Here is a 23,962-nt window from a genome sequence, read left to right as displayed (position 1 = left end):
GAAGCCTGTCTATCTCCTACTGCGTCTCTTAAATATTTAAACTGGTTCATATGTGGAAAACAAAAAGAAGTACTAGGGAATTCCCTGGTGGTCCAGTGGTTAGGACTCAGCACTTTCACTGCCAGGGGCCCAGGTTCAATTCCTGGTTGGGGAACTAAGATCTGTGCATCGTGACCAAAAGAAAAAAGAAGAAGAAGTACAAATAAAACTACTATTTATTAAGGGCTTCCTATGTATCAAGTGCATGTCAAACTCTTCAAAGACATTAACCCATGTAACACTTATGGCAACTCTGTGGAGTATTACTATATTCAATTTATAAATGAGTTTAAATATTATGCTTAAAATGTAGAGGGGCTACTGAAGGAATTTATCCATTAGCAGACTTTTTTTTTTAAAGAATGTTATGTTAGCATAAGGTATTTGTTTTTCTCTTTCTGACTGATGAACCGAGGGGCAAGACAGGAATAAAGACACAGATGTAGAGAATGGACTTGAGGACACAGGGAAGGGGAAGGGGAAGCTGGGATGAAGTGAGAGAGTAACATTGACTTATATACACTACCAAATGTAAAATAGATAGCTAGTGGGAAGAAGCTGCATAGCACAGGGAGATCAACTCAATGCTTTGCAACCACCAAGGAGGGTGGGAGGGAGACACAAGAGGGAGGGGATATGGGGATATACGTATGCACATAGCTGATTCACTTTGTTATACAGCAGAAACTAATACAACATTGTAAAGCAATTATAGTCCAATAAAGATGTTAAAGGAAAAAAGAGAAAAGAAAAAGAATGTTATGACAACATTCGGAAGAAGGACTTGGACTAAGGTCAACTGAAATGAGGGGGATTAGTTAGGAGACCATTGCAGTCATCATAGAGAATGATGATGGTGGTCGAAAGTTGAGTGTTGGTAGAAAGCATGGAGAAGAAGGGACAGAGTGGAGAGAATTTCAGGAGGCACTGTCTTCAGGATGGAAAAGGGAAGGGAGATAGTTAGGATGGTTCTCAGCTTCCTGAATGGAGGTAATGGTTAAACATGGTGGGTAATCAGGAGTAGATATGGGTTTAAGGGCAAGGTTAACTCTGTTCCAGTATAGTCTCCAATTCTGAGCTCATGTGGAATAAGCTCAATTCTATCCTCATCACAACTTGGAATATGTAAAATTAAAGTGAAAAATAGAACATCTGGCCCTTCACTGATTAAATGAGCTTTATCTTTGCTCTCACACTAGGAAAACCATTCCCTACTTGAAGCGACTTGAAGGGATATCCTCATACTTATTCCAGCCTCTCTCCTGCCTTTGGCTAGAATTCAAGGAAATAAGCTAAATACCTGCATGGCCTTAGAATATCTATAAGTGCTCCCTTTTTGAGTCTTTCATGATCACAGTAGACTTTAGCACAGGGTTTAGGGAAGTGAAGCCTGGGACCTAGGGTTCTGGGGAGGAGAAGCCACTCTAGGACCTTCATGGGACATTTGATATTGACAGTACATTTTGACAGTGTTGAAAGGTTATCAGCCTCAGGTATCTTTTGTCTTTCACTTAGGTCACTGTTCCTCACTGGATGCTTAGAGGGCTAAATCAAGAGTGTTGGAGGAGGAACTATAGAGCTGGGCTTCTTCCTGGACCTGGACTCACCTCTTCAATGGCTAGGTAATTATTTCTACAAATCTATCTTTTGATGTGTCTGTATTTTCCTTCTCAGATCTATCTCTGCCATCAACCCCAGGGTCCTGGGGTAACACTTCCATAGCAATAAAGAAGAGGGTGGGGGGAAGGTGATGGCTCTGAGCAAGTGACCAATAGCTGAACACTGATGACCCTTGAGGTCTTGGGCATTGTTCAGAGGATGGACATACCTTTTACTGAAGGCCTTGGTCCAGCCTACTGTCTTTCATGATTATCATCACACATTTCTTTCCTTTGCCCAGCTCTTTTAGACCTAGACCTCCCTCAGTGCTAAAGCCAAACTCCACTGTTGTGACTGAGTTCCTTTTTGAAGGTTTCCCCAGCTTTGGGTGGTAGCACAGGCTTGGTTTCTTTGTTGTCTTTCTAACTTTGTACGTGCTGACTCTCTTTGGCAATGTCATTATTGTGATTGTTATTCACCTGGACCATCACCTCTATACTCCCATGTACTTTTTCCTGAGCATGCTGTCCATCTCTGAGACCTGCTACACTGTGGCCATCGTTCCCTGTATGCTTTCTAGCCTCCTGAGTCCTCATCATCCCATTTCTATCCAAGGCTGTGCCACTCAGCTCTTCTTCTGTCTCACCTTTAGTATCAATAACTGCTTCCTGCTCACAGCCAGGGGGTATGATTGCTATGTGGCCATCTGCAACCCACTACAGTATTCAGTCATCATGGGTAAAGAGGTCTGTATCCAGTGGCATCTGGGTCCCTGGGAATTGGCCTGGGTATGGCCATTGTACGGGTAACATCTGTTTTTGGCCTGCCCTTCTGTGATGCCTTTGTCATCTCTCACTTCTTCTGTGACATGAGACCCCTGCTGAAGCTGGCCTGCACATACACCACTGTCAACGAGATCATCAACTTTGTTGTCAGTGTTTTTGTCCTTGTTCTACCCATGGGCCTGGTCTTCATCTCCTATGTCCTCATCATCTCCACCATCCTCAAGATTGCTTCAGCTGAGGGTCAGAAGAAGGCCTTTGACACCTGTGCCTCCCACCTCACAGTGGTCATCATCCACTATGGCTGTGCCTCCGTCATTTACCTGAAGCCTAAGTCCCAGAGTTTCCTGGGTCAGGACAGACTCATCTCAATGACCTACACTGTCATCACTCCTCTGCTGAACCCCATCGTGTACAGCCTGAGGAACAAGGAGGTCAAAGATGCTCTGTGCAGAGTCAGGGGCAAAAGCCCCTCTCCTCTTAGTGAGGAGGTCGTTGAAGGCCTTTTCTTTCATTTTGTAAATATGTATTAATTTTAATGCTGCATCAATAATACCTTTAAGTACGGGATCAAGAAGAATAGACTAAATTGAATTGGGTGCTAAAATTGGAGACTTCCATTTGAGCTAGTCATGGTTCTCTGTGACCTCCTTTAGAGAAGATAGAAAATGACTTGGCATACACTTAAGAATATAGGGGAAAGATTTACCTGCCTGGATCACTCATACCTATGTTATACACCCATGCACACATCTACATATGCCCTGAGAATATATTGGGTTATACAACTCCGGTAAAGCACAAAATCCAGCAAGTTTCTAGAAAGCTAATGAACAAAGTGTTTGTAAACCACCTCAGAAAAACCTCTGTTGTTGTTGTTAAGGGTGTATGAGTAATTTATGCAAAATTTTAACAGATAAGTGTGGAGACACATGCATGTCCTTTTCTGTGGACGTTGAAGGCTTTCTTGTAATCTGTTTTTGCTGCTTACTAATATCTCATCACAGCCTGAGGACTCTTCAGAAGGCCAAAAAAAAAAAAAAAAAACAAAACACTCTCCAAGTGGATAGAACTGCCCTAACTGACCATTCCTGGAAATGAGGAGTACAAATGTGGGAAGGCAAAAAATCACCAGTTACTAGAACACAGAGGTGGGTTGTCCATAGTCCCAAGATGCTTAGGTGAGAAAACTCCAATTTGGAAAGGAGAGCATGCTGAACAATTCAATGCTTTTCACATCTCCAGTGCAGGAGTGAAAGAGGATGGAGGCTGGAAGAAGCCAAGCAAAATCATAGTTCCTTTTGCAGGGTAGACTTAAATCTTTGAAATAGTGTTATAAATGTAAGCACTTTAACTACAACTTCTGAAATTATTTATTAATGAGCAGAAGTCTGAAGCTTGACTTAATGAAAAAAATTTCCAGTAAGTTCCTAAGCTGTCAGAGGTTAATCTTCAGAAATTTCTTCTTAGATACTCCCAACTTAAAACCTGAGGTAAAAAACAGCATTTCATGTTTGAGCATCACAGAAGGTGAAGGTGTATACCCTGGTCCTCTCTCCCTCATCCTTCCACTTCACTCTGGCCTTCTATACTGAAGAACAGGTATAACCTGAGTTTCAAACCCAGTTCTTGCCATCTCTAGAATCCAGCTGATCCCATGGGGTGACGCTGCAGAGGCAAGATATCACTTGTAAGAGTGTCATGAAGTTAGCTGGGTGCTGAAGATAGGACAAGGCAGTGGAAATTAACAAATCTTCTAAGTCAAGCTAACATGTCTTGCTTTGCCAAGAAACACTGGCATGTGCTATCTGACCAGAGATAAAAGATATCTTTGCCTTTGTGACCAGATTTCTAGCAATGATAGAGTCAGTTTATTTCTGTTAGGATAGCCAAGAATTGCCAAAAACAGTTAAGAAAAACTTTTTTTGCATTGTGTTCTGCTTAGTCTAGATAAAGCTGTTAGGTAAAGGTCTGATGACCAGTGTCAGTTTCTGATAAGGCACCCGATAGGGACTTGGGCTTGGTAACTAACTGTCCAGGGCTGGTAGACAACTTAAGGCAGGGAAACAATAATACTCTCTGAGTTTCTCTGGGCACCCAGGCTGGCGAGTACCTCTGCCATTCTCAGCATAAAGCTCCCATCTCTGACTTCAAGGAGATTCTCTTCTTGTCCCATTTCCCATTTAATGAGAAGAGAGAAATAGCAGAGCTTTTCTTCAAGTACTCAATTTCCCAAAATACAAGGTGTATCTTTTGTCCGAGTTTCCACTCTTGAGGTAACCAAGGAAATTTGTCTTCCATTGGCCACTAGTAGGGAGCTACCAACTTGATTTTCAAAAACCAATCCTAATTATTGGGAGTTTGTGACATTTTGTAGCAGACAATTTGGAACAGCCATCATGGGAAAGATATTTGCTCTATGGACTGGCCTAGACCAATCTGGTAAGATATTGGAGGTAACAGAGGAAGCCCCAAGGGTGGAGCTGGGGTGAATTATTTCTATTCTAATCATTTGTATAACCTCCATACTTCTTCCCTGGCACAGATAGACTTTATGTATACTGAAATAAAAAAGCACCTTTATAAATGCCATATTTTGGGGGTCCACAAAATACTCAAGAACTCACTGTGTGTTCCACATTCCCTATGGAACAGATGTATGAATATCAGGAAGAAAAAAGGTGGAAATAAATGGTAGACATAAGTCTGGTATGAACCTGAAATTTAGATACATGGGAGAGCACAATGAAGGGAGAGACCAGTGTGTAGAGGATGAAGGAGAAATTCACACCAGAGCTCTTTTGGGAATGTGTTCTTAGCCTTTGTGCTGGAGAGTCACCTCATAGAACTGGGTTCCCACGTAATGAAGGACAAAATGGGCTCAAAGGGAGCTTAGAGACCACCTAGTCCAAATGCCGCTTGTTACAAAGAAGAAATGAAATCTCAGAGACTGGCAAGAACTTGCCCCAGTCACACAGCTGGTTAACAACAGCTCAAACTTCCAGGTTTATGCTCTGTCCATAGCCCTTGCCAGCTGGGAGTGAGGATGAAAATGGAGGTAAAAGTGAATTGGAGGTAAAGTGAAAATAGAAGTAAAAGTCACTCAGAGACTCAGAAAATCCCTCAGAAGATGTATCTGAAGCTTATAAAGCCTCGACTTTCTATTCATGTTCAGTCTCTCTCAATTCTTAACTCCGGGTCACTTGGCCTCAGACCAAATAAAGGAGGAAGTAACTTGCTCTTTAGCCTGATGCATAGCTGTGTGTTAAACACTGTGAGACAAGATGTTGTTAATGAATGTTCTGTAAGACTGTGTTCTCAAGGTTATAACTTCTAACAGACCTCCTGTCTTTCCTTAAAGGTAGGGAGGTGTCCAGGAACAACACCAAGGAGCATGCTGTAGGGACTTTTCCTGGCCTATGGCTGCAGGAAAAATCTCTTCTCCACTCACCAGGCTTCTTTACACAAAGCCAAGTGCCAAGGCCATTCCCTGAGAATCTGGTCATTTCCTATCTCTCTGAAGTGATTTTAAAAAAAGAGACAGTGTTAAGGAGGTTCATACCAGCGTTGGGGACCAGGGTGGGCTGCCCCTAAATGTGCCACAATGACATATTGATTATTTTGAATTAAAGTTACTTAAGAATCAGGGATGGATGGATTGGGAGTTTGGGATTAGCAGTTACAAACTATTATATATAGAATGGATAAACAACAAGGTCCTGCCGTATAGCACAGGGAACTATATTCAATATCCTGTGATAAACCGTAATGGAAAAGAATATGAAAAAGGATATATCCTCATATTTTTTCATATTCTTTTCCATATATATTTCTTTTTTTTTTTTTTTTTTTTTTTGCGGTACGCAGGCCTCTCACTTTTGTGGCCTTTCCCGTTGTGGAGCACAGGCTCCGGACGCGCAGGCCCAGCGGCCATGGCTCATGGGCCCAGCCGCTTCGTGGCATGTGGGATCCTCCTGGACCAGGGCACGAACCCGCATCCCCTGTATCGGCAGATGGACTCTCAACCACTGTGCCACCAGGGAAGCCCTCCATATATATTTCTGTCTTCCTGAAAGTAGGAAATAAATCTCGCACATGAGAGGTGTACTCCTTGCATCTGGAGATAGAAGAACACCCTTACTGCCAGAGAGAGGGAATTCGGGGCTTAGAAGCCTATATAAACAAACTTGTTACTTATTTTATTTACCACCTCAAGCCCAAACTCTGTTTAGATTCTTCACGAATTGAGCACACCAATTCTAAGCTTCTTTGTCCTGTCAATTCCTCTCAAATGTATCATTTCTTTGTCTAAAAAGTATAAAAGCTGCCTGCTTTGACCACATTTTAGGTCCCATTTCTATGAGACCTCTGTGCACATGAATTAAAAAGTATTTCTTTTTCTCTTGCTAATTTGTCTTGTGTAAATTTTATTATTAGTTCAGCCACAAAAGCTCAAGAGAGGTCAAGGGGAAATTTTTCCCCACCTCAACAACAAATACCTATATATATTTTTAAAAGCTTTAATAATTATTCTCTGCTTTATGGCCCCAAACATCCTTCGGAGAAAATGGGCCTTGTCAGTCTCATGGATATTTACAAATTTTCCCCTAGTTCACTTCATCCTTATGTTACGTTATTAATTGTTCGAAAACACAGGTAAACTAAAGGTGCTCTGATCCTCCATTGCCTGTTGTGAACTCTTGGTCAGCACTGATAGTATGTTGCCTCTCCTCCCTAATGCTTTCCCCAGGCCCCCACTATAACTGTCTCCATAAGCAGAGGTGGGGTGTGGGTGGGGGAGCAAAGACTGTGTCTTTGTCTGAGATCTTATTCAGTCCTGGATTGTTTTCAGAGTGAGAGTCATGATTATTATTTGCTAGAATTTCACTAAGATGCTTAATTCCGGTGCTGTAAGAGGGTATACAAGATTTAAATTGGGGAGATATTAGAGGAGTGAAACAATCACAGGGAAATCTTAGACTGAGCCTCATCCCCAGAGACCTATGGCTCAAGGCTGCCCCAGGTTCTGCCAAGAACTAGAAGTTCATATGATAGTAAGTTGAAGAGAGAGCATAAAAATGATCAACTTCATCAGCATTCTACCATGTCTTCTCATTCCTAGCTCAGACTTACAATGGAGATAACATTAGAAGAGAGAACATTTCTAATCTAGACCTTCATGGTTCTTGCCTCTAGAAGCAGAAAAGAAATTAGCAAGGCTCAAATACTTAGGAACGTCATGTTATGTGGTTTCATACTTCTTTTATTCAAGTTGTACGTCTCTTTTAATACTAATAAATGAATCTATTCATTCTTTTACTTATTTAAATGATGTTTATTGAGCACTTACTATTACATGCAACTTGACCAGTTTTGATTGGTTTAATGAAGCAGTTCTATAAAGCCTTGTGCACTTGGTACCTTGTGAGATGTGTTTAACAATTAAGAAGCAATTGCTAATGCCAGAAAGAAATTGCTATTGCAGATGTTTCTTGAGCAGTAACATCAGTTCTTTGGGGGTTCTGGTCTGGGCTGTGGGTCCATAAATTTGTTGCCTTTCCTGGTTCTCTTAATCTTCAAGAGAAATGTGAACTGCTGCTGGGTCGAGATAAACAACGCTGTGTCCACAACAAACAGAATCTTCACCAACAATGGGATAAGATACTGTAGCCAGAAATATTTGCTTCGGGAAGCTGGAGTGGAATCAACAACAAGAAACATAACTCATATTAGAAACTGAAAAATGAGTTTAAGGGTGTCATCCTCCCTCAGAGAAGGACCCAACATGGTCTTTCATTTTCTAGCATGATATGCCATCCAGAAGCAGAGAGAAAACACTCATGAGTTTGAGTTCCTCAGTCTGTGCTCCCTGGAGCCCTAGGGAATCCTGAGTATTTCCCCCACAGCCCCTGTCTAATGGTTTGTCTAGCCATTATGCCCAAGGGGAAAGGTCATAGGAAAGATGGCCACGTCTTTGGAGCTGACAAGACCAACATCCACATATGATTCAGAGGTGGAAAGGAGACAGAATGAGGGCAGGGGGTCACCAGTGCCTTATTTGTCAATCAATCAATCAATCAGTCATCATTTATTGCATGTCTGTTGGGTGAATTGAAGATATTAGACTAGATCATATTTAAGTTGCCTTCCAATTCCACTGTTTTGTGATTCCGTTACTCTATTTGCAAAGTACTGATTTTTTTGTGATTGCTCTAGAATTATAGAACCCTAGAATATTACAGCCAGAAATTACTTACAGATCACTTAGACTGATGGCTCTCAACCCTGGCTGCATATTACCATTACCTGAAAGAGATTTTAAATACTGATGCCCAGGCCTCATTCCAAACCAATTAAATCAGAATCTCAAGGGATGATATACAGATATCAATTTTTTTTTTTAATTTCCCAAGTGATTCTAGTGGAGTCTAGTCCAAATCCTTTATTTTACAGATAAGGGTACTAGAAGCCCAGCAACAATAAAATAACAGGTCTCAAATTAGTGAACAGAGAGCAACCATTAGAGCTTAATTCTGGCTTCTGGTCTCATGCTTTTTAAGATATTAGCATGAGCAAAGTCCACCAAGCAAAAGTCTGATTTCTTCATTGCAAGGCAAATATTTCAAAGTCTTACTTTTTTATATGAAGTTTGGAAAGAGCAGCCTTCTTCATTGGCTAGAGAGGTAGCCCACCTGCCTATTCTTTCCTCATCAAGCCCTCTCTCTCATCTCCTAATTCACAGGCACACAGCCTATTGACTTGTTGGTTTCCTTTCCCATCCCTCCTAGGCTAGAATAGACTCTTCAAGCTCTTTATAGCTTTTGTTCCTTCAACTTTGAAACTCTCTTTCAATTTGTTAAATATAAATTTCTCCCCAGGAACAACAGATGACTTTGCTTGGCTAGTATTTAACAATCCATTTCACAAATATTACATTTAATATTTATAAAAATTCCATGTGAGCAGGTATCACTGTTGCCATTGAACAAGTAAGGAATCTAAGACAGACTGAGGGATACACTCTACCCCTGGTCCCCTCATTGCAAGTCTAATAGACTTTCCAAGGGATCACAGCTGCCCCCATTCTATAGCTGCTATCACTTTAGGCTCAAATGCTCTTTCTCCTTTCCCCTGCTATGAACTCCTTCCTTTTACTTCACCAACTTACCTTTTTTTATTTTAATGCTGAGGTGATTAGAAGTATGGAGTATCTGCTGAATTATGCCCATGCAGTAATAGGTGCCACTGTCCCCTGCTGTGACGTTGGTAATGGAGATGTTGTGGTTCTCATACCAGTACTTAAGGGCTTTGTCATTCTTGAAGTAAGTCACCTTACTTACATTCAGATTCCTCCAGCCGTGGCACCTGAGGAAGAGGGGCTCGCCCTCCGACACTATCTCAGCAGAGGCCTGAAGGAGCAGCCAGTCTGAAGAGCATTTTTTATGTCATTTATTCAACAGTGATAGATAAAATTAATAATAAATAAAAATAAAATAAAAGTAGATAAAAGAGGTCATGCAGAGAGTGTGTGTCAAAAACCTTTATCATTAACCCATTTCTTGGCTCATAAGGTCAATAAAAAAGAAACAAAAAATAATGCTTATAGCCTGTCTCCTCTATTGATAAATCCTCTCTCCAGAAAAGTAATTCTGGGACCACAACATTGCTGACCTTTCTAATGAGCCCACCCATAGAAGGCCTGAAACCCATTATCACACTCAGCTCCATTGTTGCATTTAGTCACTAAGGGGGAAATAAACCCACTATGCCTGGGGAGTCTTAGCCTAGGAGAGTGTCTGTTTTGTCCTCTCTAACCTTATAGGTGCTTCCCAGTTCTATTAGTCACAGTTAGCCCCTGACTTCTTCAGAACATGTATCACACTTTTAATTAGTTATTTGTGTAAGTACTGATTGGATGTCCTTTTCCTCATTGGGCTCTATACTTCAGAGGTCTGGGGCATGCCTGTTCCTTACATCATATCTCCAATGCCTAACACAATACCTAGGAGTTGGTAGGTTCTCAACAAACGTTTGTCAATAATGAGTCAGTAAAATATAAGAGTCAGGTTGCATGGCTAATGTCATTTTAAGAATTGAAAAGCATTCACCAAAGGAGACTTTTCAATGGAAATGTGGCTAGGTTGCACAAACATATTTTATTTAGGAACGATCCTTGAGGACTTTTCTAGAATCTACTCCAAAGAAATAAAGAAGATGTTTTACACTGCTTTAGTTTCTATTTGGAATTTGTACACAGCTGTTGAAACATCTCTTTTTACTTGAGAAAAATACAAAGTATGTTTATGCTCTAAAATATTTTTTTATTTAAAAATATAAAGCAAAATATAACAATGAGCTAGCCATGCAAATGAAATCATTGCTTTGTTCATTAAACATTTACGGACTAACCCACATGTGCCTGAGCATGCTGCACTAATTGTTGACAGTAATAAAGATGAAGCAAACATAAGATTTGTTCTTAAGTAAAAGCAGAGGACATGAGGAATGTACAGAGAGGTGTTTCAAAATGAAGAATGCAACTTAATATTCAGGTTGTGATACATGGAAATTGCAGAGCAAATCTTTAAATCAATCTTTTGATCCTATTTAACATATACAACTATTTGCAATGTTCACATATCCAACATGCCATTTGACCATAAAACATGCATCTGCACCTATGTAGAAAAGATAGTCAGAAGTGAAATAGAGTAGAGGAGTAACACTGGGAGATTGCCAGAATCTTGAAAGAAGGCAGAATGGCTGACAGAAGGAGTAGAGGTAGAAGAAGCGAGATGGACAGGTCTGGTGAGAGACGCTGAGTCCCACCTTGGTGCCCTAAACCTTGGAATAACTTGCTTTCTCCCCATCTTCAGATGGGCCATTCCTCACATGAGAGAACTGATATTTCCATAACCCTGGAACTTACCACTGATGACATCTAGGTACACAGGTTCACTCGTGAAAAATCCTTTGCTTCGGCATGTATAGTCCCCACTGTCCTGGATGCTTGCATTTATGATGTCCCAACGTGAAGTTTTTGCTTCCAAAGAGTTGTTGTGGGTCCACAAAGTGGAGTCATCTTCATGAGAATTGTTCCCTCTACATGTAAGAGTCACATTCTCTCCTCTAAATATTCTGTTCCATGGGGGATTCAAGGATACCTTAGATCTCCAGATGGCTTTCAGAAGAGCAGATTGTGGAGAGAGACATAGAAGGGGGAAAAATATCATTGAAAACTGTACAGACTCCAAAGTACAGACATACAAATAGTCAGACAATCAATGGTCAGTCTACCCTTACTTATACCATTGGTGATAAGAAGCTGTCCTGATTCCTAGGATTAAAGGAAGGAGACAAGGGTGTTGTGGCTCCACAGAGCTCCCAACCTAGGGAGAAACATAAGACACAAATGCAGCATATTCAAAAACAAACAAGCAAATTTACTATGTGATGTAGGATAACTCCCTCTAATTCTCTAAATTTCAGTTCCAATGTCTGTAAATGAGGACTGCAGTCTCTTCAGGCAGAGATTATGTCTGTGATGTTCAACCATAACTCAGCACAGTGACTATTACACAGTAAGTGTTCATTAAATATTTATTGAGTTGATGAATGAGTGAATAATGGATGAATTAAGGCATTGGACTAGATGAAATACATGATCTCTCCCAGCTCTAAATTTTTATGACTATTTAACTGTGAGTGAATATGGAATTAAAAATATATGTCAATTCTGGATGGTAGTGAGAAGTGCCAAGAGGATCAGTCTTAAAAGTCTTTCAGGGACAAAGAGATATGGCACAAATTTGAACAGAAACTTTGGAAGAAGCCAGGTGGTGATGAGGAAGAGATGAAGCTGCTGAAAGACTTGGATTCAAGGGACTTATGTTACAATCCAGTCCTTTGTTAGCTGTGTAACCTCCAGAAAATGACTTAATCTGAGTTTCAGCATCCTCAATTATAAAATGGCAATAATAATAACAGTGATGATGGTGTAAGAATTGAAATGAGAACTACAGGCTCTTTGGTGGGGTTAATGGTGGACGCTGGGAGGGCTCATGCCAAGGAATGCATCCGAGAACTTCTGCTGCCAGTGCCTTGTCCCTGTGGTGAGCCACAGCCACTATCTACCCCACCTTGAGCCCCCTGCAGGAGACCCTCCAACACAAGCAGAGCAGAAACAAGAAAAACAACAATCCTGCAGCCTGTGGAACAAAAACCACCTTTACAGAAAGATAGACAAAATGAAAAGGCAGAAGACTATTTACCAGATGAAGGAACAATATAAAACCCCAGAAAAACAACTAAATGAAGTGGAAATAGGCAACCTTCCAGAAAAAGAATTCAAAATAATGATGATGAAGATGATCCAGGACCTCAGAAAAAGAATGGAGGCAAAGATCGAGAACATACAAGAAATGTTTAACAAAGACCTAGAAGAATTAAAGAACAACCAAACAGAGATCAACAATATAATAACTGAAATGAAAAGTACACTAGAAGGAATCAATAGCAGAATAACTGAGGCAGAAGAACGGATAAGTGACCTGAAGACAGAATGGTGGAATTCACTGCTGTGGAACAGAATAAAGAAAAAAGAATGAAAATAAGTGAAGACAGCCTAAGAGACTTCTGGGACAACATTAAATGCACCAACATCCTCATTATAGGGGTCCCTATAATGGAGAACAGGGAGGTCCCTATAAAAGGAGAACAGGGAGAAAAAGGACCCAAGAAAATATTTGAAAAGATTATAGTTGAAAACTTTGCTAACATGGGAAAGGAAATAGCCACCCAAGTCCAGGAAGCACAGAGAGTCCCAGGCAGGATGAACCCAAGAAGAAATACACCAAGACATATAATAATCAAATTGACAAAAATTAAAGAAGAAGAAAAATTATTAAAAGCAACAAGGGAAAAATGACAAATAACATACAAGAGAACTCCCATAAGGTTAACAGCTGATTTCTCAACAGAATCTCTACAAGCCAGAAGCGAGTGCCATGATATATTTAAAGTGATGAAAGAGAAGAATCTATAACCAAGATTACTCTACCCCGCAAGGATCTCATTCAGATCCGATGGAGAAATCAAAAGCTTTACAGACAAGCAAAAGCTAAGAGAATTCATAATCACCAAACGAGCTCTAAAACAAATGCTAAAGGAAATTCTCTAAGTGGGAAACACAAGAGAAGAAAAGGACCTACAAAATCAAACCCAAAACAAATAAGAACGTGGTCATAGGAACATACATATTGATAATTACTTTAAACACGAATGGATTAAATGCTCCAACCAAAAGACACAGGCTTGCTAAATGGATACAAAAATGAGACCCATATATATGCTGTCTACAGGAGACCCACTTCAGACCTAGGGACACTTACAGACTGAAAGTGAGGAGATGGAAAAAGATACTCCAAGCAAATGGAAGTCATAAGAAAGCTGGAGTAGCAATACTTATATCAGATAAAATAGACTTTAAAATAAAGAATATTATAAGAGACAAGGAAGGACACTACATAATGATCAAGGGATCAACCCAAGAAGAAGATATAACAATTATATATGCACACAACATAGGAGCACCTCAATAAATAAGACAAATGCTAACAGCTATAAAAGAGGAAATCAACAGTAACACAAATAGTGGAGGACTTTAACACCTCACACCAATGAACAGATTATCCAAACAGAAAATTAATAAGGAAACACAAGCTTAAAATGACACAATAGGCCAGATAGATTTAACTGACATTTATAGGACACTCCATCCTAAAAGAGCAGATTACGGTTTCTTCTCAAGTGCACACAGCACATTCTCCAGGATAGATCACCTCTTGGGTCACAATCAAGCCTTGGTAAACTTAAGAAAATTGAAATCATATCAAGCATCTTTTCCAACCACAATGCTGTGAGATTAGAAATGAATTACAGGGGAAGAAATGTAAAAAACACAAACACATGGAGGCTAAACAATACATTACTAAATAACCAAGAGATCACTGAATAAATCAAAGAGGAAATCAAAAAATACCTAGAGAGAAATGACAATGAAAACATGATGATCCAAAACCTATGGGATGCAGCAAAGCAGTTCTAAGAGGGAAGTTTATAGCAATACAATCCTACCTCAAGAAACAAGAAAAATCTCAAATGAACAATCTACCTTACACCTAAAGGATCTAAGGAAAGAAAAAACAAAACCCCAAAGTTAACAGAAGGAAAGAAATCATAAAGTCAGAGCAGAAATAAATGGAATGGAAAGAAAACAATTGCAAAGATCAATAAAACTAAAGGCTGATTCTTTGAGAAGACAAACAAAATTGATAAACCTTTAGCCAGACTCATCAAGTAAAAGAGGGAGAGGACTCAAATCAATAAAATTAGAAATGAAAAGGAGAAGTTACAACAGACACTGCAGAAATACAAAGCATCATAAGATACTACTACAAGCAACTCTATGCCAAAAAAATGGACAACCTAAAAGAAATGGACAAATTATTAGAAAGGTAAAACCTTCCAAGATGGAACCAGGAAGAAATAGAAAATATGAACAGACCAATCACAAGTAATGAAATTGAAACTGTGATTTAAAATCTTCCAACAAACAAAAGTTCAGGACCAGATGGATTCACAGGTGAATTCTATCAAATATTTAGAGAAAAGCTAACACCCATCCTCCTCAAACTCTTCCAAAAAATTGCAGAGGAAGTAACACTCCCAAACTCATTCAACAAGGCCACCATCACCCTGATGCCAAAACCAGACAAAGATACTACAAAAAAAGAAAATTACAGACGAATATCACTGATGAATATAGATGCAAAAATCCTCAACAATATACTAGCAAACAGAATCCAACAACACAGTAAAAAAGATCATACACCATGATCAAGTGGGACTTATCCCAGGGATGCAAGGATTCTAAAGTATATGCAAATCAATCAATGTGATACACCATATTAACAAATTGAATAATAAAAAACATATGATCACCTCAATAGATGCAGAAAAAGCTTTTGACATAATTCAACACCGATTTATGATAAAAACTCTCCATAAAGTGGGCATAGGGGGAACCAACCTCAACATAATAAAGGCCATATACAAGAAACCCACAGCAAACATCATTCTCAATGTTGAAAAAAGTGACAGCATTTCCTCTAAGTTCAGGAACGAGACAAGGATATCCACTCTCACCACTCTTATTCAACATAGTTTTGGAAGTCCTAGCCATGGCAATCAGAGAAGAAGAAGAAGTAAAAGGAATCCAAATTGGAAAAGAAGTAAAACTGTCATTGTTTGTGGATAACACGATACCCTACATAGATAACCCTAAAGATCTAGAAAATAACTAGAGCTAATCAATGAATTTGGTAAAGTTTCAGGATACAAAATTAATGAGCAGAAGTCTCTTGCAGTCCTATCCACTAACAATGAAAGATCAGGTCAGAACGACCTGTATGCATAAAACTATAAGACACTAATGAAAGAAATCATAGATGATACAAACAGATGGAGAGATATACTATGTTCTTGGATTGGAAGAATAAATATTGTGAAAATGACTATACTACTCAAAGCAATCTACAGATCCAATGCAATCCCTATCAAATTACCAATGGCATTTTTTACAGTACTAAAACAAAAAAATCTTAAAATTTGTATGGAGACACAAAAGACCCTGAATAGCCAAAGCAATCTTGAGAAATAAAAACGGAGCTGGAGGAATCAGACTCTCTGACTTCAGACTATACTACAAAGCTACAGTAATCGAGAAAATATGGTACAGGCACAAAACAGAAATATAGGTCAATGGAACAGGATAGAAAGCCCTGAGACAAACCCACGCACCTATGGTCAACTACTCTATGACAAAGGAGGCAAGGATATACAATGGTGAAAAGACAGTCTCTTCAATAATTTGTGCTGGGAGAATTGGACAGCTACATGTAAAAGAATGAAATTAGAACACTCCCTAACACCATACACAAAATAAATTCAAAATGGATTAAAGAACTACATGTAAGACCAGACACTATAAAACTCTTAGAGGAAAACATAGGAAGGACACTCTTCGACATAAATCATAGCAAGATCTTTTTTGATTCACATCCTACAGTAATGGAAATAAAAGCAAAAATGAATAAATGGGACCTAATTAAACTTAAAAGCTTTTGCACAGCAAAGGAAACTATAAACAAGACTAAAAGTCAACCCTCAGAATGGGAGAAAATATTTGCAAATGAATCAACAGACAAAGGATTAATCTCCAAAATATATAAACAGCTCATGCAACTCAATATTAAAAAAAACAACCCAATCCAAAAATGGGCAGAAGACCTAAATAGACATTTCTCCAAAGAAGACATACAGATGGCCAAGAAGCACATGAAAAGCTGCTCAACATCACTAATTATTAGAGAAATGCAAATCAAAACTACAGTGAGGTATCACCTCACACCAGTTAAAATGGGCATCATCAGAAAATCTACAAACAACAAATGCTGGAGAGGGTGTGGAGAAAAGGGAACCCTCTTGCACTCTTGGTGGGAATGTAAATTGATACAGCCACTATGGGGAACTGTATGGAGGTCCCCTAATAAACTAAAAATAGAATTACCATATGACCCAGCAATCCCACTACTGGGCATATTCCCAGAGAAAACCATAATTCAAAAAGACACATGCGCCCCAGTGTTCATTGAAGCACTATTTACAATAGCCAGGTCATGGAAGCAACCTAAATGCCCATCAACCGACGAATGGATAAAGAAGATGTGGTACATATATACAATGGAATATTACTCAGCCATAAAAAGGAGCGAAGTTGGGCCATTTGTAGAGATGTGGATGGATCTAGAGACTGTCATACAGAGTGAGTAAGTCAGAAAGAGAAAAACAAATATCGTATATTAACACATATATATGGAATCTAGAAAAATGGTACAGATGAACTGGTTTGCAAGGCAGAAATAGAGACACAGATGTAGAGAACAAATGTATGGACACAAAGGGGAGAAAGCAGGGATCGGGTGTTGTAGGATGAATTGAGAGATTGGGATTGACATATATACACTAATATGTATAAAATAAATAACTAATAAGAAACCGCTGTATAAAAAAATTTAAAAAAAGAACAAGTTTACATGATAGTGGCTGGAGGAGTGGCTGAGACACTTAGATGCTCAACAGACATGATTGTTGGCATTAAAGAGGAAAGGGTGACTTGAGAGAATGAAGTGGCATGTGGGAAACTTTTAAATGGGGGGATAAAGGAAGATTATGCAAGGTGGAAGTGGGTTGGACAGGGAAGAGCAGATTAATAATCATTAGAAAATAGATGATGGGATGAAGGGAAAGAGTGAAGGGAGGGCAAGTCCCAGACACATTGAAATGCTGAGGGAACAAGGACAGAGGTCTCACCTGCTGATATGCCATCTGGAGCTGCAAAAAGTCCAGAGAGGATACGTTAGTGTCTATCCCCAGCCTTCTGGACACCTAAAGACTGGGATCTGGAAGTGGTGATGAGGTTTACATCCATGAAGTTTTAAGGGCCAACCATCTTTCCAGGAATCTGACTCAGGGAAGGAAGGAGCTTCTGTCTTTCCTCCCTTGCCCTCTGGAAGATGCCAGCATGATAGCAAGGACCAGACTTTCAGTCCAGCTTCCCCCTTAGATGGTGTTCAGCCCCACTTCCTCTGCTATCCAGCTTGCCTTCCCTACAGAATCCCTGGGAAATTCCCCACGGTTTGCACATAGACTAGAAAAAGTCACCAGTAAAATGATCAACTTTCCCACTCCAGCTGCTCTCCCAATCCATTTTGGCCCCTTCAGGGGTCAGTAACTGATCTCTACTTACAGAAGAGCAGCAGAGCTATCCACAGCAGGGCAGGGGTTCCCATGGCAGTAGGCATTTCCTCTGTGGCTGCCAGGTGCCAACTGGCCTGGAGAGACCTCGGGCCTTAGAGTAAGCTTGAAACTAAAAAGGAGAAGGAAATGTTCTCTGTTTCATATCTCATTAACTCATCAGCTGCACCCAGGTTTGCTTCCTTCTCTGGAGACAATATTCAGGGTGGTGCCTAATAGGACAATTTTGTATTTACCCGCATACTGCACTCTCCATCCCACTTCCGTGTACACATGTGGAATCTAGTGGTAAAGAGGCATAGAGCTAGGCACACGGGCACAGAGCTTTCTTAAACTGTCAATGTATAGCTATGTCATTTGCAACTTAGAAAAGTGGGGTGCCAGGGAGAGCAGAATAAAACAACAACAGTTAATTATTCAACACCTAATATATGCCAGGCACTATGATAAATACATCTGGTATTTCATTCATTTCTCACAATAAACCTATGAAGGAGGTACCATTGTTATTGACATTTTATAGATAAGAAAATTGGAACTTAGAGAGGTGAAGTAGCTTGTCTTAGGGTATTCCCTAGTAAATGGCTAATTTGGGACTCAAAATATTTTAAAAATCTAATCCCAGAGTAAAACTCTTAATCATGATGATATATTGTTTATGCATGTCTACAAGTATGGCCAGCAATTGCTGAAATTCTGTTGTGGTTCTGCAGAGCTACCAATCCTCTTATTACCTAATTTCCTGCTGATACATTAGTTCACAAAGTCACAAATTTTCATCTGCTTCCCTGATGATCCACTATCCAACCAGCCAAATTAGAGATATTTTCAGAGACTCCTTCTCTCCCATGGGGTCCTGATGTGGCTCACAACACAGGAAGGCAGACATTAAGCCTTAACTTACAGGGATCTCGGTCATATAATTTATTTTATTTTATTTTCTTTCCCACCATGTTTCCCTTTTTATCTTTCTAATCTCCAGCACGATCACCCTTTCTCCTCTAAATCCGCATCTGTTCTCCTCCCTCCAGGACCCCTTTGCCTAATTCTTCTGTTTTTTAAATCTAGGTCAGAGTTGGTCACCTTCTTCCAGGATTTGGTATTGATAGTGATACTGGAGATAATAACCCCATAAATAGCTACAATGATTTGCCCTTTACAAAGCTTTTTCATATGCAGTGTTATTGTTTGGTCCTTGGCAGAACTCTGAAGTAGGCAGAGGCAGTACAAAGTAAGCAAGGCCCTATTCTATCATGCTATGCTTTTCCTCACAGACTCTTGAGTTAGGTCTAATGAATTAAACATAAAGTCACTGCACGTAAAGATCTAACCAAAGCTTCCAGCTTCTATGAAATTAGAGAATATGGGGCTACGAATTCATAAATAGAAAGTTTCATATAAGAAAGATTGTGACTGGTCCCAGGCCATGCGACGTTTTAGTGACAGATCTTTAAAGAAAGAAGCCATTTATTTTGGAAAGCGTAAGTATTTAGAGATCTGAATTCAAATACTCCTAGTATTTATGTGATTAAGGTTTACCTGTAAAGTAGGGACAATAATGGTATCCAGGTCATGTCTTTATTATGAGGTTTAATAAGATAATAAATGTGTAAAGTGCATTACACAGCATCTGGTATGTAAAAGCTGCTCAGTAAATCGACCTTTGCCCTCCTTTATTATCATTATTTATTAAAGACTCAGGAGAAACATGCATTTCAACAGGGTTAAGGCAATCAGCAAATACACAGGATGCTTGATTTGATAACCAGTATCTTAATGCCAGTATAATTTATGTAAGCAATGTCACTCCTCTCCATAGTCACGAAGAAGGGAGCATGATAAGAGAGAAGAGAATGGAAAAAGTTGTTTGCCGGTGGGGGCGGGTGGGGTGGGGAGGAGAAAGAAATGGGGAATATGCAATTTTTGAGGCACTGTCAGAAGGCAGTACGTATTTGAATATATCAAGATCCTGGAAGAGACAGACAGAAGCTATTTCACCACTTTGCTGAGTTTGTCCAGGGGAGTTATCAGATATTCTTTTTCCCTAGGACAGCGATTCTACAATAAAATTGTCCTTCAGAGACGATCACTTTCCTGCGACTCAAATAATCTATTTTACAGCTTCCTCCTTCAGTTATTCCCTGCTTGAATGGGAGGTAGACTGAAATTCATCAAGACATACTATTTCCTAGCTCAGAGAGTATAAGCTTTGGAGTTGAGACACTACTTTCATTTCCTCCACCATCCTAAAGACTTTTTTGCTTCAGTGTCCAGTAGTGAAATGAAGGTAGTATTTTGGTAGCAGTAATGGCAAACATCAGCAGATTCAACAAAAGTAGTTCACTAAAAAAAAAAAAAAAAAAAAAAGTAGTTCACTAAAGCTCAAAAAACAAAACAAACCATGCATTCATCAACCTCTACAACAACAACAAAATCAACAATATCAACCTCAGGAAGAATAAACTATACCCTAAATGCCATAGTACCCAAAGGAATAAAATGAGTATTCAGAAAGGACAACACTTAAGATTAAACCATAGTACTACTCCACTCTGCCATAACTGGTTGATGTGCCAGTTGAATTCCACACATCCTTTATCTTATTAAAAAAAAAAAAGAAAAAGTTCTCCAAATTTTATATACACTGTCTGGGTGGAATGTGCTGTTGATTCTTGTATCCTGCTTGTCAATGTCAGGAACATGTGTTCACTGGGATCAATAGTTTGTGTCTTAACCTCACTTCTTACTACAAGCTTTGAACCCGGGTACTCATGTGTTCAACACTCATAAACAGCATCTCTATCCCCAAATTTTGACCTGTTACTGGTTCTCAGAAACCTTAATCTATTCTTCACTTTGCAGCAGTGGGGAAATGAAACTCAGTTGGCCATGCATGAACTATAGGGCCTATCCACTGTGACGTGTCCAGAGTAAAAGGCTTTTGCCAGGAACTTTGATGATTTGGGACATGATGGCAAAGGAGGGATCAGTCCATAGTGTGTCTGAGCCTTTGTTCCTTCCAAAACTGGGAAGCAGAAGAAAAGCTAATCTACTGGCTTTTTCCTCTCTGTTTTCCAGTATCAGGCAAGGTCGATATAAAATTGGATATGAAATGATGAAACAGCAAAACTGCTCTCTGTGTGTATGTACCCGATAAATACTGATTTCTTTCTGAGGACTGGGAACAAGGCTAAGTATGCAACATGCCTTATCTACTTGGCTCCTCCTACCAACGTTATGTGGTTAAAGAATGAGGAAACTAAAGCACAGAGAGGTTAAGTGACTTGTCCAAGAACATGCAACTGCTAAGTCGAAAAGTTACAATGGGAATCTGGCTGAAGAGTCTACACTCATGACCACTTCTATATAATATGTATCCTTACTCATCCAATCTACACATTGTCCTTAAAGTCGACATGGGTTCATAGTCTCCATGCAAAAATTTCATGGATTCCAAGGATCCATAACCCACCCACAAATGGAGAATCATTGATCTAATCCTACCTCTAGAAATTGTAGAAAATGCAGTCCTACGATTTTTTCTTGTTTTTGGAAATGGCATTTCAATCCACAGCCACAATGCTATGAGCACTGTGGACATACTAGTTATGTATATTTCATTGATGTACCTAAAAAAGAAGAGAGAAGAGAGAGAGATTCTTGCCTTTTTACTCTGGATTCTTAGGGCAAGGAGGACACCAGCTCCTGCCACCTTGAATAGGAGTCTGCTCAGCAAAGAGCTCTGAATAGCTGGTGCTGACTGCCCAGTGAATTTTCACAATAACATCAGTGGCTTTAATACTTTTAAAATGTCTTGATTTGAATGGTTACCTGCTTTGGGTGGATCATCAAGAAATAAATAGAAGCTCCTAGGACTCCCAAAGTAAATGCACTCAGGAAGAGATGGAGACAGGGGTTATGCAAGCTAAAACTTTAGGTGTGGACAGAGAGTCTTCCCCCCGAAAAAGAAAAATGAGACTTCAGGAAATAATCCCAAGGTTGATAATTTCCCTTCCATTTTTAGAGACTAACTTCTGTCTATCGTGGAAGGGAGAATCGGTGGAATTTTTCACAGAAATAAGGATTTGAATGGAGACTAGTTGTAAAATATACTTCTGACACCTGATTTTATTTTATCTTTTTATTTCGAAAAAAGTATTAATTTATTTATTTTTGGCTGCTTTGGGTCTTAGTTGTGGCATGCAGGACCTTTCGATGTGGCACGCGGGCTTCTCTCCAGTTGCAGCATGCGGCCTTAGTTGCCCTGCGGTATGTGAGATCTCAGTTCCCCAACCAGGGATCGAACCTGTGTCCCCTGCGCTGGAAGGCGGATTCTTAACCACTGGACCACTAGGGAAGTCCCCTGACACCTGATTTTAATAACAAAATATGCTATAGCTCAAATTCAAAAGTGATCATACTATTTGGGTATTACAAATTGATATTGATAGAGCTAATATCTTACAGACTACTTATAGACAATATTCTACAGATTGGTTATAGACAGGTCTACGAGATAGCCAATTAAAGGTCATCAGTGGAAGCCTAGAGGTCAAAGGGTCTGGGTCAGGTTCATGGTCATGTACTGAGTGAACATAAAAACGCAGTACACTGGGAAAAGATTTCCTAACTAGTGATACAATTCTGAGGTATCCCCTAAACCTATAAAATACAGAGAAAATCCTTGAGTAGGTCTCCTAAAATTCCTCCAGGCTGGACCACTAACTGAGCCTAATTCCTACTTTTTTATAGAGTATATTGTGGGCAGCTGGGGTATCAAACTGCCTGTCTTTGAGATGTGAAACCAGTTATTCACCTTCCAATTGAGGTATCTCTGCAGGGCCTTGCAGTTAGGAAACAGTCTGAACCATAAGGTGCACTCAGGCAGATTGACCCGGACCTTTGCCTTATAAATACTGTGTTCCAGCCAAGGGACCCAGAGGGCCTCCGGCTTGCCTTCCTGCCTTCCAACAGATAACAGACGTTAAGTGAGCTGATCTTTTCTTCAGAGTAGAGAGAAGAGAATTATAAGCCTGCTGAGGAAGATTCCTAGGGAGAATGATGGCATTTAAAAAAAATTTGCTTTTTTAATGCTGGACTATCATATTAAATTTTAAAAATTAAAAGAAAACAATTATTATCCAGGTATATTTTAAAGAGATTAAGAGTAAGACTGATTAGGCGTCCAGGCTCTGAGCAGGCATTGGAGTTTGATTCTCAGCTCGGATCACGTATTGGCTTTGTGGCTCTTGTCAAGTTACTCAGTCTTTCTGTGACTCAGCATCCTCTCTGGTAAAATGGAGATAGTAACAGCACTTGTTGAGAGTATTAAATGAGTTAATATAGTGAAAGATTTAGAAGAGAGGCTGGTAGATAGTAAATGCTGTATATGATAGTTATTACTGTTATTATGATCATTTTGTTAGCAGCCTTTGGACTTGAGAGCAGCAGAGAAAGAGACTCCTGTTCATAGGAAAAAGATTTGGAAAGGTTACCGGTCCAGAAGGCAAAAACCCTCCTCAGAGGGTGCAGCCCAGATCACACAGGAGCAATTGTGCTTCAAGCAGACCCTATCTGCACTCACAGGCTGGGGGGCTGAAGGGGAGGAGCTGCTCTGTGGGGGTCCTGAGATCATTCCCAGGTGTGAGTCTAGACAGAGAAACCCC

At 39.8% G+C, this 23,962-nt stretch overlaps 2 protein-coding genes across 3 annotated transcripts; one reads left to right on the top strand and one right to left on the bottom strand.

Moving 5' to 3' along the window:
- Window positions 1–2,207: 2,207 nt before the first annotated feature.
- Window positions 2,208–2,953, top strand: LOC138414079 (olfactory receptor 10J3-like). The gene is given in 2 exon segments (XM_069540668.1): window positions 2,208–2,394; window positions 2,397–2,953. Coding segments are annotated over 2 exon segments (744 nt in total).
- A 4,840-nt stretch (window positions 2,954–7,793) lies between these two features.
- Window positions 7,794–18,343, bottom strand: FCER1A (Fc epsilon receptor Ia). Of its 2 annotated transcripts, XM_060032352.1 has the most exons (5): window positions 18,289–18,343; window positions 17,853–17,873; window positions 11,350–11,601; window positions 9,589–9,846; window positions 7,794–8,113 (listed from the first exon to the last, which is right to left on the bottom strand). In XM_060032352.1, the coding sequence occupies exons 1-5, from the start codon at window positions 18,341–18,343 to the stop codon at window positions 7,926–7,928; spliced, it is 774 nt and encodes a 257-aa protein (XP_059888335.1). In that variant the 3' UTR covers window positions 7,794–7,925. The 2 variants fall into 2 exon arrangements, with proteins under 2 accessions (XP_059888335.1, XP_059888344.1); XM_060032361.1 differs by lacking the exon at window positions 11,350–11,601.
- Window positions 18,344–23,962: the final 5,619 nt, after the last annotated feature.

This window comes from Delphinus delphis, chromosome 1 (assembly GCF_949987515.2).
Source record: "Delphinus delphis chromosome 1, mDelDel1.2, whole genome shotgun sequence".
Lineage (NCBI taxonomy): Eukaryota > Metazoa > Chordata > Mammalia > Artiodactyla > Delphinidae > Delphinus > Delphinus delphis.
The sequence above is the reverse complement of the archived record's forward strand: the minus strand, read 5'-3'. Positions and strand labels throughout refer to the sequence as shown.